This window comes from Neophocaena asiaeorientalis, unplaced genomic scaffold (genome assembly GCF_003031525.2).
Source record: "Neophocaena asiaeorientalis asiaeorientalis breed wild unplaced genomic scaffold, Neophocaena_asiaeorientalis_V1.1 scaffold15, whole genome shotgun sequence".
Taxonomy (NCBI): Eukaryota; Metazoa; Chordata; class Mammalia; order Artiodactyla; family Phocoenidae; genus Neophocaena; species Neophocaena asiaeorientalis.
Window position 1 is genome coordinate 662,633 of NW_020185328.1, and position 25,591 is coordinate 688,223.

General features: G+C 39.5%; 1 protein-coding gene across 1 annotated transcript in view; it reads left to right on the top strand.

Moving 5' to 3' along the window:
- Positions 1 to 14,839, top strand: part of IL23R (interleukin 23 receptor) — a 54,140-nt gene extending 39,301 nt beyond the window's left edge. The window contains exons 8-11 of the mRNA XM_024734588.1: positions 5,328 to 5,417; positions 7,737 to 7,842; positions 10,338 to 10,428; positions 13,996 to 14,839. Coding sequence (XP_024590356.1) covers positions 5,328 to 5,417; positions 7,737 to 7,842; positions 10,338 to 10,428; positions 13,996 to 14,646 — 938 coding nt within the window. The 3' untranslated portion in view covers positions 14,647 to 14,839. The remainder of the gene's footprint in view (positions 1 to 5,327; positions 5,418 to 7,736; positions 7,843 to 10,337; positions 10,429 to 13,995) is intronic.
- Positions 14,840 to 25,591: the final 10,752 nt, after the last annotated feature.

Here is a 25,591-nt window from a genome sequence, read left to right on the forward strand (position 1 = left end):
GAGTAAGTCCTGGTGCTGGGCAACTGAAAAATGGCAAATGTCCACTAGACTGTTCAGACTCAGGAACAGGAACACGCTGGCTTGACAGCAAGGTTGCACCTCTGAAGAATCCGAAACCACTGGGTAAAACTTGGAAGCTGCCTATTCTTGCACATAGAATTTTGCTACACTTTGACATCAGACCCTCACCTCTGTGTGGTCCATGTCACTCAAGAAAATGTCTAGGTGGCTGCTGCTTTTTACCTTTTCCTTCTCTTATTCTTTCTCTTTAACAATATGATTGCCATATACATATTTCTTACCTTCTTTACTCTCTATGTACCAAGTACTTACAGCCTAGGAATATAAACATGAAGACGGTCCCTTGAATATGCCTAGGCACGACCTCCTATCATTAATATACAAGGATAACACGGTAACTCATGAAATGATTCATTGTTTGACTTGTTTTTCGAGGTGTGATAAAGAGTTTGTTCTGATGTATTGTTTTCTCTGCCCTGGGCTTCTGCTGCCTATTTGATAGGTCTGGCCACTGTCTTTTGCTTTGCCATCTGACATGGACTGGGGGTCCAATCTTCACCCTTGGCCCAATAATGTTGAATTCCAACCACAGAGCTAAATTGGCCTAGGGAGATAGCATGTAAATGCTGTGAATAGCTAAGATTATTAGAAGAAGGAGAATAGAAAGAAATCAAAAGGAGATGTTTATGTTTTAAGAAAAACAAAATGGAAAAAAAACCCTTCACTAACTTGAAAAACACACCTTTAATATGGTTCCTCTTTCTTAAATATCTAGAAACTTCTGAAAGATAAAGATCTAGAAAGGTCCCTGTGTCGGCTCTGGTCAAACCTCTAAGAAGCAGGCCTTGATTAGTGTGGCTCTGACACCAAGACTGGCAAGGACAAAAATAAACAAAGGAGCATTATAAATGTCCATACCCTTTGGCCCACTAATTCCACTTATAGAAATCTAGCCTTAGGAAATAAGCAGAGCTATGGAAAGGAGTCTTATGTACAATGATATTTATTTAAAAGCTAATTATAAAAGTAAGAATTTGGTAACAATCTAAAAGTCCAATCATAGCAATAGCTAACGCTTATTAAGCTTTTAATTTGTATAAGGCATGGTACTAAGTGCTTTGTATGAACTATGTCATCAAACCTCATGAATGAAGCGTTGTTATTACCCAATTTTACAAATGAAGATACTGAGTCACAAAGCAGTTAAGCAACTTGCCCAGGGCCAAGCAACTCCAAGTGGTAGAGCCGGGATTTGAACTGAGTTTCATCTGAATCCAAAGCTGGTATTTGAAATCACCAAGCTATACACTTTTTTAATGGAGGATGATTGAATAAACACAGTACAAACATCATGAAATATTACATTGCCATTAGTATGATGATTTTGAACAATTTTTAAGAAAATTTAAAAATGTTCATGATATAATATTAAATTTAAAAATCCCAGACACAACATTTAGTAAAGAGCATGATCTCAACTAGGGTACAGATATACACAAAAGACTGTTAACAAATGTAAAAATATGATTGTTTCTAAACAAATGTAAAATTGTATTTTCTTTTTCATACTCTTCTATACTTTTCAAGCATCCTACAGTTAGCAAGTATTGCTTGTATAAAAGGGAAATAGTTGGTGTTCAGAAGAAGATAACTCTAGGCTGGAAGAGTCTGAGAATCAGTGCTCAATGGGTTAGCCCAACCATCGTCCATTGTGGTGGCTTCTGAGCCCTACGAGGCCAGGCAGCTCTAACACACTGGCCAGCCCCCAGGGAGCAATGGCTAAGTCTCAGCATGGGAGCACTGCTTGCAAGGCTGACTCAGCTGCTCCATCTGGAGCCATCCTGCTACAAAAGTGAGATTATTAATTAATGGAGCAGAGACCAGCATAAATTACATGCCAGAGCCAGGAAGGAATTTTCACTCTTGGACCTCTACCTAGGTGACTTTGGACAAGTCATTTATCCTTTTTATGCCTTTGTTTCCTCATCCATAAAATGAGGACAATAGTACTATCTACCTGATTGGGTTGTTGTAAGGATTAAGTGAGAGAAAGCATGTAAAGTCTAGTACAGTATCTGGAACATAATTAGTACTCGATAAATCATCACTTTAAAAGAATAACAAAACACACTTTGCCCCATGGTAGACGTAGAGGGAAAGGCTGAGGAGGCTGATTTGACATTATCCCTAAGAAACAGATGGAATACATTATCGCTAAAACTAATTCCTTTTGAGTGGATTTGATTAAATTAAGCTGGTATTGGGTAGGCCAAAGAATGTAGTTATGCTTCTAGTTTTGTCCAAGAACAAGAAACTGCATCTTTTTTTAAAACCATTCTAAACTCCCTATAAACATACTGCCTTCTGTTAAGACTAACTCTAGTGTCCAATGTCAGTGTGTATAAGTTATAGAAAAATTCTTACCAAATTAGAGATGATTTGGGGTTTCTGAGTATACTCAAATATATGCTGTGAGAGTAATAAAGCATAATTTAATATTCCGCTGCAGGGACAGAACTGTCTCTTTACAGACATAACACTGCAGATATTAAATAAATAACAAAAATACCATGAGATTTTCTTCTAGCATTTTAGGCAATACACTGATGATTAGAGTTGATATAAACAATGTTTTTCAGTCATGGCAAGTGAATTAAGGGGATGTATTAGAGTTTTTTTCCCTCTCTCTTTTATTTTTCTTATTAAAATTATTTTTTCCTATTATAGTTACTGCTTTTATAATGAAAAATATTAAGTATGATTTAAGAAGAAATGACCTAGCCACTTGGTGGCAGTATGTCATGAAGATAATAGTCTATATGGCTTCATTTCAGTCCTTCGCTTAAAAATTTTGTCATTGACATATATACACTACCATGTATAAAATAGGTAACTAATGAGAACCTACTGTATAGCACAGGGAACTCTACTCAATGATCTATGGTGACCTAAATGGCGAGGAAATCTAAAAAGAGTGGATATAGGTACAGCGTATATACATATAACTGATTCACTTTGCTGTATAGCAGAAACTAACACAACATTGTAAAGCAACTATACTCCAATAAACATTAATTAAAAAAATTTGTCATTGGCTTGATCTCTTCTCTGACAGTTTTGTTTATAAATTGTCTTACTTCAGATATCTGATTCTTTGTGAAATTACCCTCTTACAATTAAGCATCTCTTTTAACTGACTTTAATTTAATCTAATTTAAATTAATACACCTGGTTGATTTGAAACTATGATAACAAAAAGACTCTAAAGGAAGATTATGTTTATTCTCTATTAGGGCTAATAAAGCCCTAGTCAGATATGAAAATTATTTTTATGTGATGCAAATTAATAACTGACGTTTCATGCCAAATAATCACCTGTAGTTTATACAACAGAATTATATTAACCTGTATTAAAAGCCAACAGCACCATATATATTTTTAAATAAAAATGCTAACTTTAAAGTAATAAAAGTGAAAACAAAAATAATCCACCAACATATGCTATAAACCCATGATTTTGCAAAATTGAAAGTTGTGTTACATTTTAATGTAATATTTTTCTTAAAATTTTAAACTAATGTAGATGCACACTCCTGCTTGGGCTCCCTGAGAATGAACATAAGCCTGTAAAATACTAATTTAGATGAATAAACCTGGCTGTTGACCACTGGGGATGGAACCACATACTTAGGGAAAAAAGAGACATAGTGAAGCACTGAGGAGCCAGAAAGAGCTTCTGATTTGTCACAATCCACAGTGAAACATTTCCCTCTTGCTGTGGAGAAGTGAGAATAAAAACACAGGAAAGAACTTTTGGCTTTTCTGATGTTTTCATCTTCTAAAATTCCCTACCCATTGTTCTTAGAAAACTACTCTTCAATCGAGCCTGTGTTTGCACCCAGATCAGCCTTTTTAAAACATTTCCAAAGACCCATAGGAATCTTTTTATCGGAACTCTGTGATATTTTTCTCAAAGAGAGTTGCCCTGGCCACATAGCTTGTTATACAAGCCTATGATATCTCCGTAGCAGTTAAGGACACCTCAAGTTGTGATTTCTCCCTGGCCCCCAAAGTGATTCTTTTAATAGAAGAATTTGAACACTGAAATCAGAATGACTGAATAAATAGGGCTTGAGGCCCTCTTGGAGATCCAGAGCTTAGAACCATTTTCATGAATATCTTCTGTCAGCTGGGAGAATTGTGTCCTTGAAGTCACCTCTGGCAGCTTTTAATTATCAGGAGGGAGGAGGTGGGTAAGGAAACTCCAGGACTCTTTTTTTTTTTCTTTTATAAATTATTTTATTTTATTATTATCATTATTATTTTTTTTGGCTGCATTGGGTCTTCATTGAGGTGAGGTGTGCGGGCTTCTCATTCGGTGGCTTCTCCTGTTGCAGAGCACGGGCTCTAGGCGCACGGCCTTCAGTAGTTGTGGCACGAGGGCTCAGTAGTTGTGGCTCCCAGGCTCTAGAGCACAGGCTTCAGTAGTTGTGGCACATGGGCTTAGTTGCTCCGCGGCATGTGGGATCTTCCCCGAGCAGGGCTTAAACCTGTGTCCCCTGCATTGGCAGGCGGATTCTTAACCACTGAACCACCAGGGAAGCCCATCCAGGACTCTTCTGAGTTCAGGCTGAAAACAAGTTAGCTACCAAGGCAGCTGACCCCACCCTGGTCAGAAGATTTCATTAGCAGTGTTCTGACAGGCTTTATGGGTAGACAGTGCTGGCCAGGATCCTTGCCCGCGGGGAAGGAGCAGAGGGAAGTCATTAATGGCATTCCACCCTTATGTTATAACCTCAAAGTGTCTGCTAATCAAAACTGGGCTTCTTATATGAAGCCAAGAGGCTGTTCACAAACAGCATCTCTAAGACTGTGCAAAGGCAAAAGTGACACATCTTGGAGGCTCTTAAGGAAATCTAAACTTTATTGCATCATCTATTGGAAGGAATCAAGTAGAGACCAGTTGTGTGTTTTTTTCTGGCTCGGTGAATGAAATAAAGCTCCTTGGAATTTGTTGCCTAGAAGCCTCATGAAATTAGTGGACACACCTTCAAGTCTTACAAACCCTAGGTAGTTTTTATTGTCCTTTGAATGTTTCCTCCTTTAGGAAGACACACACACACACACACACACACACACACACACACACAAACACACAGACGTTTTGCTTTTACTCCATCTTTCCAGTCTATTAAAGTTACTGGTTTGCTTTAATCATCTCCAAACAAGTGAAGAAACTCTCTTAGGAAATTGGGTAACCTGAGTGCAAAAAATAAAAAGCTGACACTATTTTCTTTTTGTTTAAGTTCCCCAGGTCACACTGAAATCATTTCAACATGATACTCAGAATTCTGGGCTTCTAATTGCTTCCATCTTTGAAGGACACCTTACTTCTGGTAAGAAAATACTGCTTAGGTTTGTTGAGTAGTCTTTACTAATCATCCATTTGAATGCTCCATACTGAAAAATCATGTGTCAGGCATACGTTTCTTGACAGTAAGATATGCCACATGCTTTCCATAGGAAAATAATCAAACAAAAATCTGCTTTAAATTGAATGTAAGGAGTTGTTTAGGTAGATTTTGCCAGCTTTGCTCTGGGTTAGATACACGTTCAGTTCAATTGCTGCTGGGGCTCAAGACCTCAAAAATTCTTCCTAAAAAATACCATTATTTGAGTGTCTACCATGTGCTAGGAATTTCATATACATCATCTTTTTCAACCTTCAAAATCTTCATCAATCTTCAAAACAACCTGTTGAGGTAAGTGCTATGTATCTATTTTACAGATGGGAAAACTGGAGCTCAGAGAGGTTGAGGAACTTGTTTGGACTAAAATTCAAATCCAATTTTCAAATCCTGAAGTCTGTGCTCTTTCTCTTATACAAACCAGCTCCCATTTTATTTGTTAGTATGACTTTGTATTTTCCATTGATAAGCATATCTAAATGTTTCAGGCATAAAAAAGGTATTAGATCAGGTTGTAGAACATTTATCTCCTTGCACAGAAATCTGGCAAGAATAGTATAAAAACTTTGGCAGGTGATATTGACATTCTTTGGACTTCTGTTTATTTATTCAAAAAATATTCTATGTTGCCAGGCGCATATTTTATGTGCCAAGCACTATTCTGAGTACTGGGGAATCAGCAGTGAAAAAGATGAACAAAGGCCCTGTCTTCATGGCGCTTCCATTCCAGATAGACAGGGTGGGGTGGGGGAAACCACAAACAAAAAAAAGGAAAGGAAGGTGGCAGCTAGTGTTATAAAGGAAATGAAGCAATGTAAGGGTACTCTGAGTTTGTGTTATGTGAATCAATTACAGGCCAAGTGCTTAGGTTCAGCACAGATCCCTAATTACAAATGCCTGCACAGACCTGCACCTTGATATTTCTGTGGGAATTGTGGAGGCTAGGAACCCATGGCTGCTCTGTGAGATAGGTATTATTTTACAGAAGAGGAAACTTGAGCTTCAGCAAGTTCATTATTATGCTCTGATGTTACAGAGCTAATAAGCAGCAGCATCTAGTTTGAACCCAGGTATCTCAGGGTATTCTCTTGGTGACTCCGCTCTACTCCTCAAAGCCCTTTACCTGGCCCCATGTTAACTTGGGAATTCCTCATTCTCCTCCAGGACTAATACACAAGGATATGTGGAAGCCAGTACCTCCCGTTAGTTGCTTGAAATCCTTAGCAATAGTATTGTAGTCCTAGGAAAACACTAATTCCATACCCCACTGGGACTTTGGAGCGAAGTAAGCCACACTGGCCCTGGCCCACCAGTGGCTTTAGGAGAGGGGCTGGACAGCGTGGAGACCCCCAAGTTCATGTTAGGTGCAGCTGGGGAATAACTAGGGCAGGGCCAATTCAGTGTCTGACACATGGTAAGTATCCGATAAACGTCTGCCAAAGCTGGGGAGGAAGGAGGATGGAAGGGGCCAATATCCAGCATGGCTCAGAACCAACTCCAGCATGACAAGTTATGTCCAAATTAAAGTTTACATTTGAAAATAGAAAATAGGGTTTTTCATGTACTAGGGAGAAAATAGGATGAGCCTGGTAGGTAACACATGCCGAATATAATAATTATTTAAAGATTACAGGTGATTAATTCCACTTCAAAATTCAAAAAAAGCACTGTTTTTAAAATAAAATGTCAGTGTAAGATATATGGCAATTTGGATTTCTCTCTTATAACAAATATTGTTCTAAGTAGAGTGAAGGTTCTTTTTTAGCAGGAAAAAATTCATGAACAATAAATTTCGAAGAATGGTGACAAGTTGTACATAACTTCTGTCTTGTACAAAAGGTTAAAAAAAAAAAAAACAACTCAATTGTGATTGTGGCCAGCTTTAGACTCTGTTGCAAGCAATTGGGAATTCTCACTCGTGCCGAACAAACCAAGTGATGTTTATCACTAAACTTTTTTTATATAAAATATGCAAGCACAAGCTCAGAAAAATGTCTAATGCTGACCACGTTTGCCAGAGACTCAATTCACTGACATCAGATATATGCAGCCCAATTCCCTCAAACAAAAGGTATTGTGCAGTTTGGAAGGGCAGTCACTTTACAGCCCAAGGTAAAGGTTAATTTTATTTCCCCTTCCTATTTCCTTTGAGATCAATGACCTTCACTTGGAGCAGAGTAGAAGAACAATGATTCTGGCGTCACATAGATGGAAATTATACCTAAAATTATTTTTCTTTCCTCTCAGACAATAGGCAACAAGACATTGGGCTTCTATTAGGAATGGTCTTCTTTGCCGTTATTTTATCAATTCTTTCTTTGATTGGGATATTGAACAGATCGCTCAGAACTGGGTAAGTTTTTGTAGAATTTGTTTTCTCATTTAGACATATATTGGTACCATCAAAATGTAGTCAATTCTATGATTTACTAGAAAAATTCATCAACATTTTTCTTGAGAGAAAGACAAAAGAAACTGTTCAATGAGTACCCATCCATGCCAAACTATTTACAAATGTCATTCATTTAATCCTTGCAAGATCCTGCCAGAAAAGCTCAGTGGCCTATTTTACAGATGACTTACACGAGGCTTAGGGAGGTTAAGTGCTCAGCCCAAGGTCACCAAACACTAAGCCAGGAACAGCTGACGTCTCAGCCCATGTTCTGTCTTTCCCTACGCAGCCTTCTCATTGTGCCCTCAAGTCTGTCTACAGTGCCTGAATTCTTCACAGTAGTTTAAGTCGTAACCTACCTCAAGTTCTACCCAAGCAAATCCCCTGAATCAATGTGAAGAGAAGTGTGGCAATGTGTGAATTCATCACTTTGATACCAATCGTGTTAGTGTTTTAGCATCCAGCCCCAATGCCCATTCCCCTTGGCCTCCTTCAGTCATTTTTTTCCAATATGGTATTAGTATAATAAAGATCAATGCCTAATTATTTTAAAATGAGACTTTGAGGGAAGCAAGTCCTTTGACACCCTAAATCTTACCAGATGCACTGAGTATTTCTAATTGGTTAATAAAGTTGTTTGAGGTGTCAGTCCCCCAGTTCGTCCAGTGAGGCACAAATTTAACACATGTGAATGTTCTTTGCCTAATTGGCACTGAGTTTCTATTTCTTGCCATCACTTGCTTCGTGAGATAATCCTTCTTTCTTTGAAATTTGTAATCAAAATGCAGTAGAGAGATTCAGAATGAGCTATTGTGAATAAGGTACACTAGTGATATATTTTTTAAATTTACATAGGCTTTTTCCTCAAAACCTAAGCTTTTAAATTACACATTAATAAATATATCCCTGGTACCCTTGTGAGGTGAGAAAACTAATATGGAACCTTATTTCAGGTTGTTTTAAAATATACTTGATTATAAAACCCTTTGAAATATCTTAATGTCTAACTCGTAGTGCATAAAGCATATTAATATTTGTGTTATTCTCCAAAGATGTCCCAGAGAGTGTAAAATTTTAAATAACATTAAGTTTGTTACAAACTAAAAATTAACTTCCTACTGGTAACGATAAATAAGAAAACAATTCTTTGCTAATTTAATTATTTAAATAAGCATTCTTTTTAAAAAGATAAAACCAGAGATAATTCCAATATTACTATTTTACAAATGAGCAGAAACTGTTTTTACTATAACTTTACATTATTTATAGAAGCCTTATTTCAGAAACAGAACTGGAAAATGGAGAGCAAAACAATTTTTAATATAATGAAAACAAGAGTGGTATCTATCTATCTATATATATACACACACACACATATATATTTTTCTCACTGTATCAATATGCTGTATAAAAACTTTTCTTCAATAGCATGAACTTACTAATTTGGTCTCATTTTAGGTATACAAAGGGAGTGTGAATTATTTAAAAAACTGAACCATAAAACATTGTATAAATATGTATAAAGAAATTAGTTTTTACCCTACAGTTCAAGGTCAAACTGGGCAAGCAAATTTCATGCAGCTAATTTGGTTGTTACTTAGTAAAAGTTCTTAGAGAAGCTGCATAAGAGTCTGATCTGTTGTGCTGCATTGTTAACACATAATAACGTGCCAGAGATCAGTGTAGTCTCTTCGAAGCTCCCGGGACAGCCTTTTTGCTCAAATCAGTTTTTACGTAAATGCAGAAAGTGCTTTCAACACAGTGGCAGTGACAAGGGGTAGCTTTGGAGGAAAGGTGAGGTGTTCACAGCTTCTCACTCTTCCTTCCACCACCCGATCCCAGAGATCCATAATAAGCACACAGCCTAAGTAAAAACTGGTGTCCTCACCATGCCACACAACTGCAAGCCAACTTCCCAGGACTCCTGCTCCAACTACATAAGGAAAGTCTGGAGCCACCACTATCATCTCAACCTTATTTAGAATCATTACAATTAGAGGAGCTCAAATATTATAGTTTTATTATATGACATTCTCTTCTTTAATATTTCTCTGTGGTTATGGTCCCCTTGGAAAGTTTTACAAAGTATCCCTTAGGTTTTACAAACTTTTCCACACCGACATCTCCGCTTATAATGGTTTGCCATATTTAACATGTGTATAGTTTCACTTCCTGGGTGGTTCTCCCATTTATCTTGAATCTAGTGTGAGTGTTTTGTAATGTTCCGGCTTATTAGAGACAGGCAGAGCAATAGAGAGAAGAGGAAAATCTGAAAAGATATTGAATCAACTTCCCACATAACTTTTTAAAGTAAGAGATGGAAATCTTAGTTTCTGCATCGGAAAGTTTGGTTTTAATTATGCATTCCATTCTAGTTGATTTCCTAATCTCCTAGATGATTGCCTGCACCAATCCTCAAGTAAGATGCTTATTCTTAGTCATTTTTTGTTTTTTAGAATTAAAAGAAGAATCTTATTGCTAATACCGAAGTGGATTTATGAAGATATTCCTAATATAGAAAATAGCAATGTTGTGAAAATGCTACAGGTAACCAAACACCATCAAATACAAACTAAATGGCAGCTGAAACCAAGAGTGCAGTCCAATAATTAGAGTAGAATTTCCATTCAAATAAATATGTGTGCATATTTGCACAACTGTATGGCTTATGTAGAGATAAAATTATACATATTTCAAATCATACTTAAGAGAGATAAGAGAATGGACTAAGGGAAGAAAAGAGAGATGAAAGAGAGAAGCAATGCCATTCAAAAGAGAAGAGTGAATGGAAGATTGTAAGCCAGGTGCCAGAGCCACTTACTTGGTGGCCAAGCAGTTGGAAGGTGTCTTCAGGGACAAAAGGAAGAGGGAAGAAAATCTCAATAGATCGAGCCTCAGAGACACAAAGGGGCTTCTGTTTTACATGAGACTGGAGAAGCAGGTGGAGCCCAGGGAGGACACCACTTTGCTCCTGAGACCCAGTGGAATTAGAGAAGATGAATGTGAGGGGACTATGGCAGATGGCGTCACCAGGGGTAGGCCAGGTATCCAGTTTAGCAAAGAATAGAAGGGTGCCCCAGGAAGACCCTGAGGCTGTAGGGGACTTTGCCAGTTATGGAGGAGCTGCTGCTGATTATGGAAGAGGGGAAGTAATCTGCTATGTGTGCTCCTACACTTTCTGGCTCTCCAGCCTGGCTGTCAAGGGGTTCAAAACTCAGTTGATGGGACAGACACATCATTCAAGCATTGCAATGCAGTGACGTAGTACAGTAACAGAGATGAGACCAAACATGATGAGAGTATAGAGGAAACATATTAAAAGACAGGAAGGAGTTGCTCAGGAGAAACGGAAGACATTCAAAATAGACAGGCTACATGAGCAAGGGCACAGAGGTGAGAAGACCATGTTGGGTGTTGCTTTGTGGAAACACTTGATGTGAAGAGTGACTGGAATAATGTGGGAATGCAGAGTGGGATCAGATCACAGGAGATCTCATTATGGAACTCAGACTTCATTCTGCCAATCAATAGTTTTCAAACTTGAAAAAAAGTTATTTTTAGCCTAGGAACCCTTTGTTCAAATGATGTGAGGAAGACAAGTATTTGTAAAACAAGAAAAAGTGGCTCTTTTTGGAGATCTAGTGAGCCCGTTAACCAACTCCTTCCCTAGTCCCAGGTGAGTCCCTAAGGCAACAGTTCTCAGCCTTGGTTGCATGCTAGAATCCTGATTCCCAGGCCACAACCCAGGGTCTTTGGGGGAGGGAGGGCAGGGGGAGACCCAGGCCTCAGCAGTTTCCAAAGCTTTCCAAGTGATTCCACTACACAGCCATGCTGAGCACACTGTTAAGGGGTTGAAAACTATTGCTAAAGCCAGTGAGGAGTCAGTGAGGGTGTGTCCATTGGAATAGGAATGGTCCTAGGAAAGAGGCAGAATGGGAAGGTAGAGAAATGAGCATCGTGAGTTGTGGGCCAAGTGTCGAGAAGCAAGGGTCCTTGGTGCTGACTTTGTAGAGGGTCTGTAACATAAGAAGTGGAATTCATCTGTGGAATGTGACAAGGAGTAGGTCACTGGTGGTCCCGGCTCAGGGGGTCAGTTAGAAGTGAATGGAAGGGGACTGAGAGTGGAGACATCTTTTGAGGAGTGTAGTCTAGAAGGGAAGTAAGAAAGGGGCTATGCTGACACATGATCAAATACTCTCAATACTGATGCGACGAATGTATTAACAGTAGCTCCAGAGCAGTATGGACTCAGAAGCGTGTTTGTACTAAATTGAATGGGCTTGAGAGGACTAGTATGGGGGGAGGGGCGGGGGAGGGAGGGGACTGATCAAGCACGACTATGAGGGGATGTGGAGGAAAGTCTCACCTGGAGCAAGAGGAGGGATCCTTGTCTCTGGATCCTTGAAGGAGAGAAAGGGTGTGGACGTGGTTGATTTTGAAGGAGGTAACGTTGCCTACACAGTGGACGGGTGGTCTGGAATAACTGAACCCACATATAGAATAAAGTACATAGTTAACAGCTGACTGAAGGACAAGTACATAGTCACCAAACTACAACTAATAAATACTGTGGTCTTGATATACATTCCACTTAGTCGTTCTGTCTTGCCCCCCCACTAGTTATCCTAGGGAACTGGGGACACTCTGTGATTCAGAGCATTGTCCCTGCCCTTGTTGTGATCAGATCCTCCTCTTCCTTTGCTGTCCTCACACTGGAATAGTCCCTGTTGCTCTTCTATGTCCTTCACTACGGTCTGACTCCCATCCACTTCTCCACTCAGCTGCCAGCCTGAAGAGGGGAAAACACCGCCTTCCTCTCAGTTTACTATAGCAACTCTAGCTCCTTTGACTGCATCTGACCCATGACTACATGTCTGCCCTTCCCAACCCAAACCTGGCAAGTGCCTTGGGGAGGCAGAGTCGATGAAAATTTGGATGACCCTTCATGCTGCTTTATTCAAGGTCTTCGTCTTTGTCAAACTTCCTTCCCATTCTGGGCTCCTGGAATTAGAAATGAACCTTAGGGTTTCCTTCAGATGAGGCTTTGTTTTCTGCCCAAAGACTAAGGGGTAGTGTTCTAGTCAGTTCAGGCTACTCCAACAGAATACCATAGACAGGGTGGCTTAAATGACAAACATCTATTTCCTACAGTCCTGGAGGCTGGGAGGTCCAAGATCAAGACACCAGCAGATCTGGTTCCTGGTGACAGCTCTCTTGCAGATGGCTGCTTTCTGGTTGTGTCCTCACATGGCAGACAGAGAGATCAGCTCTCTCGTGTCTTTTCTTATGAGAACGCTAATCCTATTCATGAAGGCTCCACCCCCATGACCTAACTACCTCCCAAAGGCCCCACCTCCTAATACCATCACATTGGGGGTTAGGGCTTCAACATATGAATTTTGGAGGGACTCAAACATTCAGTCCATAGCAAGTGGCTATAATTTTGTAATTGTGTTGGGTGGGAGTTATTTGCCCTGGGAAGCCAGCCATCAGCTGGAAGGCTTCGAGTCCTTTTCTTACCAGAAGAGTCATCAGGCTTTTATACAAAGAAAAACTTTCTTCACCCACCCTCCTGACTGATCATCACAGACATGTCTGAATTGTGAGCAGCTAGCTGCACCCCTTTAGAACCACAGCACAAAGCATTTACTACAACTTTATTCTCAAATGGAAGCAAAATAGGATTCTCATGCACTATCCCCCACCGCCAACTTTCTTTTATTTAAGCAACAAAGTATTTTCTTGTAGAAAGGAACTATAATATTAAGAAATAGTCCAAAATCTTAAAAGGTCCTGAAATAATTTGCAAGTTAATATGAAATAGGCTTCTTTCTCTTTAAAATTTTTAAATAAAGGCATGTGCTTACAGCATGGACTATTTTTATTACTCCCTTCCTTCAGTCTCCTCCTGGGAGAATTTAACAAACATTTGGAATGGAGCAGGGTTAACAAAAGACAAAAGGAGGAAATCATATGGGAAGTGAAACAATATGAAGAAAAATGAGGGGGAAAGGAAAGTTGAGGGAAAGCAAAACTCCAGTCCTTACTCAATTATCCAGTTGGCTCCTTTAAACTTCTTTTGTAAAAAAAAAAAACAATGTCTTTTCTTTCTAGGAAAAAAGTGAATTTATGAATAATAATTCCAGAGAACAGGTCCTATATGTTGATCCAGTGATTACAGAGATAGAAATCTTTCTCCCAGAAGAAAAACCCATGGACTACAAAAGGGAAAAGAACGCAGGATCCGTGGAGACAAACGACAGCCTGCAAAAGTCACTACTCACCAACACTACAATTGTATATATTCCTGATCTCAACACTGGGTATAAACCCCAGATTTCAAATTTTCTCACTGGGGGAAACCATCTCAGCAAAAATGATGAAACAGCTTCCTCACCTCTGGAGCCACCAGCTGATTGCTTAAACCTGGGAAAGAATGCCAGGTTTAAAAAATATCCTAATTTTTCTTTCTCTGTCTCAAGTATGAATTCGCTAAGCAACACACTATTTCTTGAAGAATTAAGCCTCATTTTAAATCAAGGAGAATGCAGTCCTCCAGACATGCAAAACCCTGTAGAAGGGGAAACCACCATGCTTTTGGAAAATGCATCACCAAATGAAACTATTCCAGAACAGACCCTGCTGCCTGATGAATTCGTGACCTGTTTGGGGAGCATGAACGAGGCGTTACCATCTATAAATTCTTATTTTCCACAAAATATTTTGGAAAGCCACTTCAATAGGATTTCACTCTTAGAAAAGTAGAGCTGTGTAGTCCAAAGCTGCCTTGCAATTTGAAGATGGCTCTCTCCCTCAACACAAATTTAATTCTGCCCTATTTTTTTTAATTGGAGAATTAAGATCTAAAGATAGAACATAATTCATGGCCACAAAAGCAGCAACAATATTAGGGATGCCTCCTATATTTTAGAAGATGTATCAACTATATCTTTTTTAATTTTCCTCATTACAAGGCACAAAACAGATCTCTCTTTTGTATGAAGGATAAATAATACAAAATATGTGGTAGTGAAATAAATGCTGAAAATCGTTCTTTGAAATTGAGATATTAGTATTCGCTTACAAGAGGAAAAGCAAGTTTAATTTTCATTTTATTACTTAGTGTTCTCTCGAGTAGATAAAAATACAGCCCACAGACAACAAAATAGGTAAGGGATGGAAACAGAGGAACAATTAATTGCATGTTTACTGTGTTGGGTTTTTGCCCTACTACTTTCTATTCAGATGTTAAGAATTTGATCTTCCTTATTTTGATTTTGGACTGAGAGAGTTGTAAAACAGTGATGTGTGGAAATCATGAGATAGCTGTCTTCATTCCAGTTCAGAGTGATGGCATTGTTCTCCTGTGGTGTAGTTGGTGTATTAATTACACTGTAGTAGATTTATTGAGGTAGAAGATCAACAAGGTGTAATTATTTCTTTTGTATTAGATATCTGTCTCAAAATTATTGTTAAACCAGGTATTTTTCCAAATCTAGGATGGCAATACTTGCCACACCTGTCACTGCCCCATATCCTATGTCTCCTGTAAACATCACCAACTCATCACCACGTGCCTTTCTGCTGAGCCCTAAGGTGGCCTCAGAATCCTCGCAACACAGTGCTCCTCATGGCCACAGTCAATAAGGGCTGGGACTGGAGATGAACTCTATCTGCCAACCAGGTCAATATTGGAAGTGGGTGATCTTAAAAATATAAAATGTATATTTTAATTGAGAAATGGTACCCAGCAGACATCTCTATTATGATTAATTTTTACATCAGGAGGAACTTTTTTCTAATGATCAGAACAATTTGAAAATTGAATAGATTACCCATTGAATTTCTCTTCTTCTAACAGTTGTCAGCAATAATTTATATTCAGATTAAATAGTTTTATTTTAGCAAACAAAGCAGTTAATCAAAAAAGGACCAGTTGTTAGCACATAAGCAAGCTATTTTGTTTTGCTTTGGCTTTTGAAAAAAAGAAAAACCACAAAACCAGTTTTGTTGTCATTAAATGTCCCCATGGGGCTTCCCTGGTGGCGTAGTGGTTGAGAGTCCGCCTGCCAATGCAGGGGACGCGGGAAGATCCCACATGCCGCGGAGCCGCTGGGCCCGTGATCCATGGCCGCTGAGCCTGCGCGTCCGGAGCCTGTGCTCCGCAACGGGAGAGGCCACAACAGTGAGAGGCCCGCGTACTGCAAAAAAAAAAAAAAAAATGTCCCCATGAGGAGGATGACCACACATCCTGGTTTGTCCTGGTTTTTGTCTGTTGTCCCAGTGTTAATTATGGCCAGTGTGCCTTTTCCCTCTCAGAAGCATCCCTTTGGATGATAAATCATTTGGTCACTCTATCTATGAAGACTGTTTAATGTCCAACATATAAATAATTTATCACAATTCATCTCTTTTTTTGCCTTGATGGTCCTCTTTATTTTATATCATTTACTAAAGCCATTGTGCTCCAAAATGAACATACTATTGGTGTAAAAAATATATCTCCTGCTGTGAAATTCTATTCTGTTTACCCTAAAATATGTATATATTTGTTGTACTTCACATATTCTGAAAGGTGTATATTTTAAATCACTAATGAAATGCTAACATTAAATATCTTGACTTGTAAATGATCATATGCCTTTGTGTTATTCCTTATCCAATGGGAGAATATAATGAAGCAAAGAGGCGGGTAGTATTTGAGATAGAAATACCAAAAGACCAAGATGAATCTTTGATGTTTACCAATCTGCTGAAGACATCTGTTAACAAGTGAAAAATATTTTCATAGTGTATTTCAGTATAACTGTAACCTGCCACACATCAAAAAAGCTTTTGTCAGGCTTATAGGATTGCAGCATTATTTGATCTTCTGTGTGTGCTTTCAATGCAGTCAGTGCTTCCTTTAGAACATCTCCTCCTTGTCCCCCTGGAGCAGAAAGGGGGCTGCTTTCTCTTCCTATAGTGTCCTTCTCACACCCACAACACGTTAAGAATGGAGGAGACACTTCCATCCACGCCATTGGCCCTTGTTGGTCCCAATGGACTAAAATTTGAGGCTATACCTATAAACAAAGCAGTATGCTTGCCACTGCCCCAACTCAGAGAAAATTTCAACTGCTTCATCACAATGCAACCTTGGTAAACGGCAAAGGGTTTTCTTTCTATGACTCTTTTTTTTTAAATAAAGTTATTTATTTTATTTATTTATTTTTGGCTGCATTGGGTCTTCGCTGCTGTGCGTGGGCTTTCTCTAGTTGCTGTGAGCGGGGCTACTCTTTGTTGTGGTGCGCCTCATCATCGTGGCTGCTCTTGTTGCAGAGCATGGGCTCTAGGCACATGGGCTTCAGTAGTTGTGGCACGTGGGCTCAGTAGTTGTGGCACGTGGGCTCTAGAGCACAGACTCAGTAGTTGTGGTGCACAGACTTAGTTGCTCCACAGCACGTGGGATCTTCCCAAACCAGGGCTCAAAGCCATGTTCCCTGCATTGGCAGGTGGATTCTTAACCACTACGCCACCAGAGAAGCCCATCTTTCTATGATTCTTATTCAACAAGTATTCACTGAAGTGTTGAATGCCCCTACTATGTGTAAAGGCACTTTGAACCAATATAGATGTTAACAAAACCAGCCTAGTTCCTGCAGCCTTAGAGCTTATATTCTAAAAGCAAGAAGCAGATAGCACATGGAACCAAATCACTGCCCTTCAGGGAGCTTTTTGGTGGGGAAGAGGGTGAGGATAGGAGATGGAGAGAGGCAGAAAAAAATAAAGAATAAAAATGCCAGATAATGACTGCCATGTAGAGAGGTAAAATGGGATAATGTGATAGAGAAGGACTTGGTGGCCACTTTGTGCTGGGCAGTCAGGGAAGGTCTTTCCCAGGAGGGGACGTTGCAATCTGAATCACAGGTAGGAGCTGCATGTGAGAATCAGCTTGCCACTGATAAGTCCCTTTTATAGAAGAATTCTCCAGAGCTAATGTCTCTACTTCTTTCCCTCCTGGACAAGTTGCCCCTAACCCCAGACCTCTGCCACCTTTCCCTTCCTCAGTCAGAATTTTCTGTAGCTTTAGGGGACAACTTTGTATCTTTTCATCTTTCCATCTAGCCCTTGGGCTTATTATTAACTTTCTCTGAGTCTCACAATCTAAGTTGCTGCTTCCTAAATGAATGTGTCATACTTATTGGAGTGGGTTACGGAGAAAGAGGAAGAGAGAGAAAAAGCCCCTCAAGATACCATCGAGAGGAAAGAAGGGGAGAGAAATACAAAGAAAGAAAGGTAGATTAGTATGCAGTGATGCTGAAGCAAAATGGAACACCTTGGTTCTGGACAATACTGAAGCTGATTAAGGGACATCTAATTTCCTCCTGTTCTCGAATCTTCTTTGCTCCCTACCTCTCTTTTCTTACACAGAAGCGATATAGGGAGGAAAAATTGAATTACAATTTGGGGGTATCTTCTTGGTTTGTGTGTGTGTTTTATCCTTTTTTAAATTAGGAATTTGTTTTTGCCAGAGTTAGAAATAATATTGATGCTATAAGAGGGCTTTAGAGTTTTAGCATGCAGTTTTTGGGTAACATGGGTTGTTGTTTGGCCCTCCTGGTTCAGTCAGAAGGTGTTCCCAGCTTCTTTTCTTTCCTTCTATTTTCAGTCCCTTTGACATAGAGGCAGAAGATGACTATGGCATAGGGCAGAGGTTTTCAAAAATAAATTTTAGCAGCTGATCCCCTTTCTCCAAGTGAAATCTGTTGCAGAAACCCCAAATAAAAAACAAGTGAAAGCAAATATTCTGTTGAAACAGAGGGTGACGTTCATGCTTGTCCCCACTACCCCTCCTCTGTAGCTCCTGCTGAAGCAGCCTATCCATCCATGCATAGGCTTGCATATGAAAATCCAAGGCTGGGGAATTTCTAGTCCACACCTGGGTGATCCGGGTCCTAGCCCAGCCTTGAGAAGCCTGTACCTCAGGATTGAACAAAACTCCCCATCTCAGCCACAAGGTTGCCTAGCAGGCAAAGAGGACCAGAATTCCCTTGAACCTCCCTACGCTCTGAATGACTTTGTAAAAAGCTTTCTCTCAGAGATTACTAATAGAGGTGGTACTATATGCAATAATTAACTTGTTTCTTTCCAATTACTTCATCGTAAATGTCTGGGTTTTGTTCAAGTTTATGTTCTTTTTGTGATTACTAAGAATAAAATATTGTGTTGTGAATATAATTAGATTTTATAAACCCAAAGACTGCCAAATTGTGCTGCAGTTTATCTCTTTATGAAGTAATCATACCAATTACAGGGAGATGATGTTTTAATGGAAAACATTACCCACTTGGCAGACACTATTGATTTAAGATAAAAGAAGTGATTAAAAACAATTTATGGATCTCTCTTGGGTAAAAGCATGAAACCAATAAAAAATAATTGGATTCTGATTCATGGAGTGGATTGTGTGCAACTTTCTTGGATGCTATCATTAAGGCAATATTACAAGGATATCTAACAAAGGTCTGATAGACTATTATGTCTCTTTCCTACCGCTAAGATTATCACCATTAAATCCCAATTAATGTTTTATGTTAGGACTACCCTAGCCACTTTGCTAATTTCACTTTTGAATTTAATTTAGGATAAATAATCTGCATCTTTTATATACAGAATTTCCATCGATTTTCTGAAGATGCATTTCCTTTATGTTTATGGTCAGGAAAACAACTTATTATCTAATTCTCATAATTAGCATTTAGCAACAAATTAAGAACTTATTCTTAAATGGTCCCTTTTTGTTTGGGGTAGGAAGAGGATTCGCACACTAAGCAAGTGTTGCAGAAACACAGTTCTTGAGATCACTGGTTCAAAAATTCAAGCAAAACAAAATGCAGTTTTTAACCATAAAGGCATACCTATAATTAGTGACTTTGTCAGAGCACAGGAAGGAAATCATAAATAGTCAAACACTGGAACCCAAGTGTGAGATGCGGAAGTCCATAAACCTGACTGTTTCTTTCTGTTCACATCCTGCCTGAGAATTTTATTAGAAGTGAGTGAGAAAGAAAGAGTACAGTAGTAAAATATATATATAGTTTTAAGCTATACAGTTATACATGAAAGAAACAAATCTAAGCAATACCAATGTAAATGGAATGAAAAGTGACAGTGCCTTTTCCCACCCCTGCTTCCCATGTGTCATCCCCATCATCAAAAATAGTGACTCTCAACAAGTTAATGGTGTTCTTTCCAATATGTTTTCTACCTAAGTGGTTAACATATAGTATTATTCTGTGACTTTTTATTTTCACCTTGGAAATTTTTACGTCATCATATTTAACCTTATCTTACTCCTTTAAACAGTTGCACAGTATTCCATAGAATAAATGTGTTTTAATATATTTACCTATTCTCCTGTTACCGGATATTTAGATTGTTTCCAATTTTTCACTAGTATACCCATTCCTGTAATGAATCCTCTTATATATGTCTGTACACACATATGTGAGTCTGGGGGAAGAGACAGATACTTAAATGGAGACAGCAAGAATGGGAATATGAGGTACCTGAGAGGAGAGGCAGGAAGTGTCACTAGACTTGTGGACTGAAGAGGAGGAAAAAGGACTAGAAAAGTTGAAAAGCATGCATTTTAGGTAGTGCAGGCTGCTCATGTCCACCTAGTAAACAACACCAACCCTAAACTCTCATCATACTCCTGCTGTTTTCTTTTCAGTGTTCATGATTTCATGGTAAACATGCAAAATTTGATATTCATTGGATACTGGCTGATGTGATGCTTATTTAAAACCTCTTCTCATCTGGATTTAAACAAAGTTCAGCACTCATTTTACTTTGGTATTCAACGTAGAATATTATTTTAGTAGCTAAAATTGAAAATCACTTGTATTTCATTAAATGAGATTAGGATTTTAAGAAGCTGCCAGCTGCCAAGTGTTTGCAGGTTCATTTTTCCTTTTTTAGTATTCATTGCACATTCCACCCAGCATGCTACTTCGGAGATTCCACTTGATTGAAGAGAGGCAGCATATGTAGAACCTTGTGAGGGATGAGGAAGGAGCTCGCTAAAGCCCAGAGTAATGCAGAAAAGCAATTCGAATGCAACAAACAAACCAACCCAGAAACACTTTGGAAAAATGCTAGACGTTGGTTTCAGCCTATCCTCATAACGTTAATGAAATGATGATTTTTAAAACTCCTATTTTTTCCCCATTTTGTTTCCTTTGTTTTACTAAGCATGGAAATCCTTCTGTTAAAAGTCCAATTTTTTTAACAAAAAATTTGCAGAAAAGCATGTAGAGCTACAAATACAACTGATGTTGTAAATAGGTGGACTAGACTTTGTTTTATTTTCCCTTTAAGAGCTTGGATTAAGGTCAAACAATCAGGGTTTTTGAATCTCAAATCTACCACATGCCAAGTGTGTGACCCTGGGCAATCACTGGAGTTTCATGTTCTCTCTCTTCATCCTATTTTCTGGGACAGGGACACGGATCTTGGCGTACCTTGCAGAAGAAGATTTGACTGAGTTGACTACTCTCTCCTTCCTGAAACGCTCTCCTCACTTCACTCCCAGGACACCGCTAGCCTATGACCTCTTTCTCTGGCTACTCATTCTCAGCCTCGTTTTCAGGTTTCTCCTAGGTCTCTCTGTCACATAAATGCTGGAGGCCCCACAGCTCAGGCCTTTGGTGATCTTGTCCATTCTTGTGGCTTAAAGCACTATCTACATGTCATGAAAACAGATTAGCCCGACCTTGACCCTGAACTCCAGACTCATACATTCAATTGTCTGTCTGACATGTCCATTTGCACCTCCTCACAGGCTGTAAGATCCAATACAAGATGATCTCCCAAGAATTCTCACAGGCATCCCCATCTCAGTAAATAGTACTGCTCACAAATCTTGGTGTCATCCTTGATTTTTTTTTTTTTTTCTCTTACTCCTCATGTCTACTCTTTCAGGAAAATCCATTTACCCCACCTTTAAAATATATCCAGAAATTAAATCACTTCTTACTACCTCTGCTTGACCACCCTAGTTCAAACCACCATCATCCCTTGCCTGGGTCATTGCAAAAGTCTCCCACAGATCTTCTTCAATAGAGTAACTAGATGATCCTGCTAAAACAATGTTGTCTGTTCAAAACCTGTCAATGGCTCCCCATCCCACAAACAATAGTAGTCCAAGTCACTACAGTGACCTGTGAAGGCCTACCTGGTGTACCTCTCTCTGTCCCCTGGCCACCTAGCAAACACCTCAGGGCCTTTGCCTTGCTGTTCCCTCTTCCTGGAATGCTCTTCCCCAAGGTTGTTGCGTTGCTCACTAGCACACCACCTCTGGGCCTTCCCTGGTCACTCTATCTAAAATTGGAAACCTGCCCCCCATACTTCCTACTCTCCTCCCCTCCCTTTTCTTTATTTATTGTACTCACCACCATCTAAAATCAAACATACTGCATATTTCATACATTGTTCACTGTTACCTACTACAATGTAAGATCCAGGAGGGCAGAAATGTTGTCTGCTTTTTTCCCCACTGATCTTTAATGCTTAGAAGAGTGCCTGGCACATCGTAGGTGCTCAATAAATATTTGTTAAAAGAGTAAATGAATAATAGACAATGACACAATTTATTAATTCCATCCGTTTCCCATGAGAAGGAAAACAATATTACATGAAGGCATCAGAGAACTTTCAGGCCTCAGTGTGTCTTCTGAAGCTCTTCCCTTTAGTCTATTATTTTATCATCATCATTGTTGTTTCTCTCTAAGCTGCCACAGTATAACTGATGAGAAAGCAATACACAATGTAAAAATATGCATTTCTCTTTTCAACTCTGCAGTTTTCTTTTATTTCCTTGGATCATTTCAACATGGCAGTTATTTTTAACCACCTTTTTAACTTTTGACTGAATTCCTTACTACAAATAGATTCATATGGCAGAGTTAATAACACCTCAGTGAGCAAACAATACTTTCCGGGCTTCCCTGGTGGCGCCGTGGTTGAGAGTCCGCCTGCCGATGCAGGGGACACGGGTTCGTGCCCCGGTACGGGAAGATCCCACATGCCGCGGGGTGGCTGGGCCCGTGAGCCATGGCCGCTGAGCCTGCGCGTCTGGAGCCTGGGCTCCGCGACGGGAGAGGCCGCGACAGTGAGAGGCTCGCGTACCGCAAAAAAAAAAAACAACAAACAATACTTTCCATTTCTTCAGGAGAAAATGTTTCTAGCTACCACACTAATTAGATAGCTTTCTCTGATAATCAGGAGCAGAAAAATTGTGTGGTGTGTTAAAGAAAATGAGCAAACCAACAGATGTGCTCACCTTACAGGACATTCATTAAATAGCTCACTAATAAAAAAAACACCAGCTGAATTCTGAAAGACCAGGCATTTGCGTCAATAGGAACTTTGGTGTAAAGAAAATCACTATATTCAACTAAAATAGTAGAGATAATACGTAGAATATACTTACTTACTTATTACTTTTCTAAATGTCATCTATTTTGTTTCAATCTAGCCTGTTAATTTTTTCAATGAAGCTGGGGTCGGCTCGGTGATTTATGCAGTGTGGCAGAGCTGGGGGCACATCCACTTTCCTGACTCTTACTCCGGGGTTCTTTTACCACCTAAACCAACTTAATCGCTTAGAAATAGACCAGTAGTATGGACTTGGAGGGCATTATGTTAAGTGAAATAAGTCAGACAGAGAAAGAAAAATACTGTATGATATGACTTACATGTGGAATCTAAGAAATACCCAAACTAGTGAATATAACAAAAAAAGAAGTAGAATCACAGATTAAACTAGTGGTTACCAATGGTGAGGGGGCTGGCAATAAAGGGGTAGGGAATTAACAGGTATAAACTACTGGGAGAAATACCAAAACTAGTGAATATAACAAAAAAAGAAGTAGAATCACAGATGAACAAACTAGTGGTTACCAATGGTGAGGGGGCTGGCAATAAAGGGGTAGGGAATTAACAGGTATAAACTACTGGGTATAAAATAAGCTACAAGGATATACTGTACAACACAGGGAATACAGCCAGGATTTTATAGTAACTAAAGTATAACCTTTAAAAATTGTGAATCACTATATTGAACACCTGTAACTTATATAATATTGTACAGCAACTGCACTTCAATAAAAAATTCATTAAAAAGTAAACTATTGATAAAAGAAAACCCAAAACCTCCTGAAGGCTGATCACGGTCTCCAGCCCCATCAGTACCTTTTTAAAGGTTCATCAGGGGTATCTTGTGCACTGCCGGGGTTCAGAACCAGCCACTTAAATGTTTTTCCTTGTACAAAGGAGCTTTTTGCCTTTGTCCGTTATTATTCAGCATCCCCACTTCTTCCATGACCTCTTCTTCTCAGGGACAACAGACGCCAATCAATGGAGCCCCTTCCTCACCACCACCTCACCCACAAATTGCTTTCCCCCATCCTCTCTCCTTACTTCCATAAAGCAAAAGAGATACCCCTTTCCCTTGTCAAGCTACTCTCTCCACCTGGCACTGGACTCGCCCCCTCATCTTGTGCCTCCTTAGGGACTGGCTATAGTTAACTGTTTATAAATCACACCCACCTCGTTCTTGTTTACCAGTGTCTGGCTCACCGTAAATGTGGTAGAGTCTTCTAGTTGTCTCTTCAGCATCCATTTTCACATTCTTACTTACTATCAGGACCTCTCTATTATTGAACCACTAAAAGCCATTTTCCAGCCTCCCTTACGACTACGTGTGGCCGTGTGATTGAGTTCTGTCCAATGAGATTTACATAGAAGTTTTTAGAGGGATTTCCAGGAAGTCTGTTAAAAAGGGAAGACAGACACATGGAGAAACCTCTTCTCCTTTCCTCCCCCTTCCTTCTTCCTGATGACTGGAAAGTAGACATGACAGCTAGAGCTCCAGCAGCCATCTGGGACTGTGAGACGACCTGAAGGATAGAAGAAGCCACACACTGAGGACGGTGGAGCAGAAAGATGGAAGGAGCCTACGTCCCTGATGATTTTGAGGGGCTGCCCTGGAGAACTTACGTCTATTTTTAGGTGAGGCTAATATTTTTAACTCACTGTTATTGGTAGTCTAGATATTTGTATATGAGTTAATCATTATGGATGCAATAAGTAATCAGAAACTAATTTTCCTAAGAAAGGATGGAGTACACCCCTATGGTGGCCGTCTATCGTCTGCCCAGTTCCCCCTCTCTGGGAACTGCCCCTTTCCTCCCTTCCACATGTTCCTTCAGTGTCACACTGGTCAGCAGACTGTAGTTGATTATTGTGGGGTACCCTAATCCAAGGCAGGCCAACCAAATGCCCTCCTAGGACTTGACTCTGGTTATAACAATTGGGCTAGAGGTTCACACTTGACCTAAGCTGGACCAATGAAAGGCCTTCCCCAGAAATTCTGGAGAAACAGTCTCTCCAGTGATAGAAGTTTAGATGCAGAGTTCAGAAGCTGTTGTTAGTCATGTCTTTTTCTCACATGACCAGAATTTAAAAAGGAGGATGGTTTGCAGAGAGCAAGAAGAATAAACAGATGAACAGAAAAGGGCAAAGAGGAGAGGTGGAATGAGAACCCCAAATGTATCACAGTCCTTGGTTTTAATCGTTAACAAGGTTCAATTACATTCGTGACCTACAGTATAAGAGAAAACTTTATCATACAGCCATCTTTTTGCATAAACTACTTAGAGCT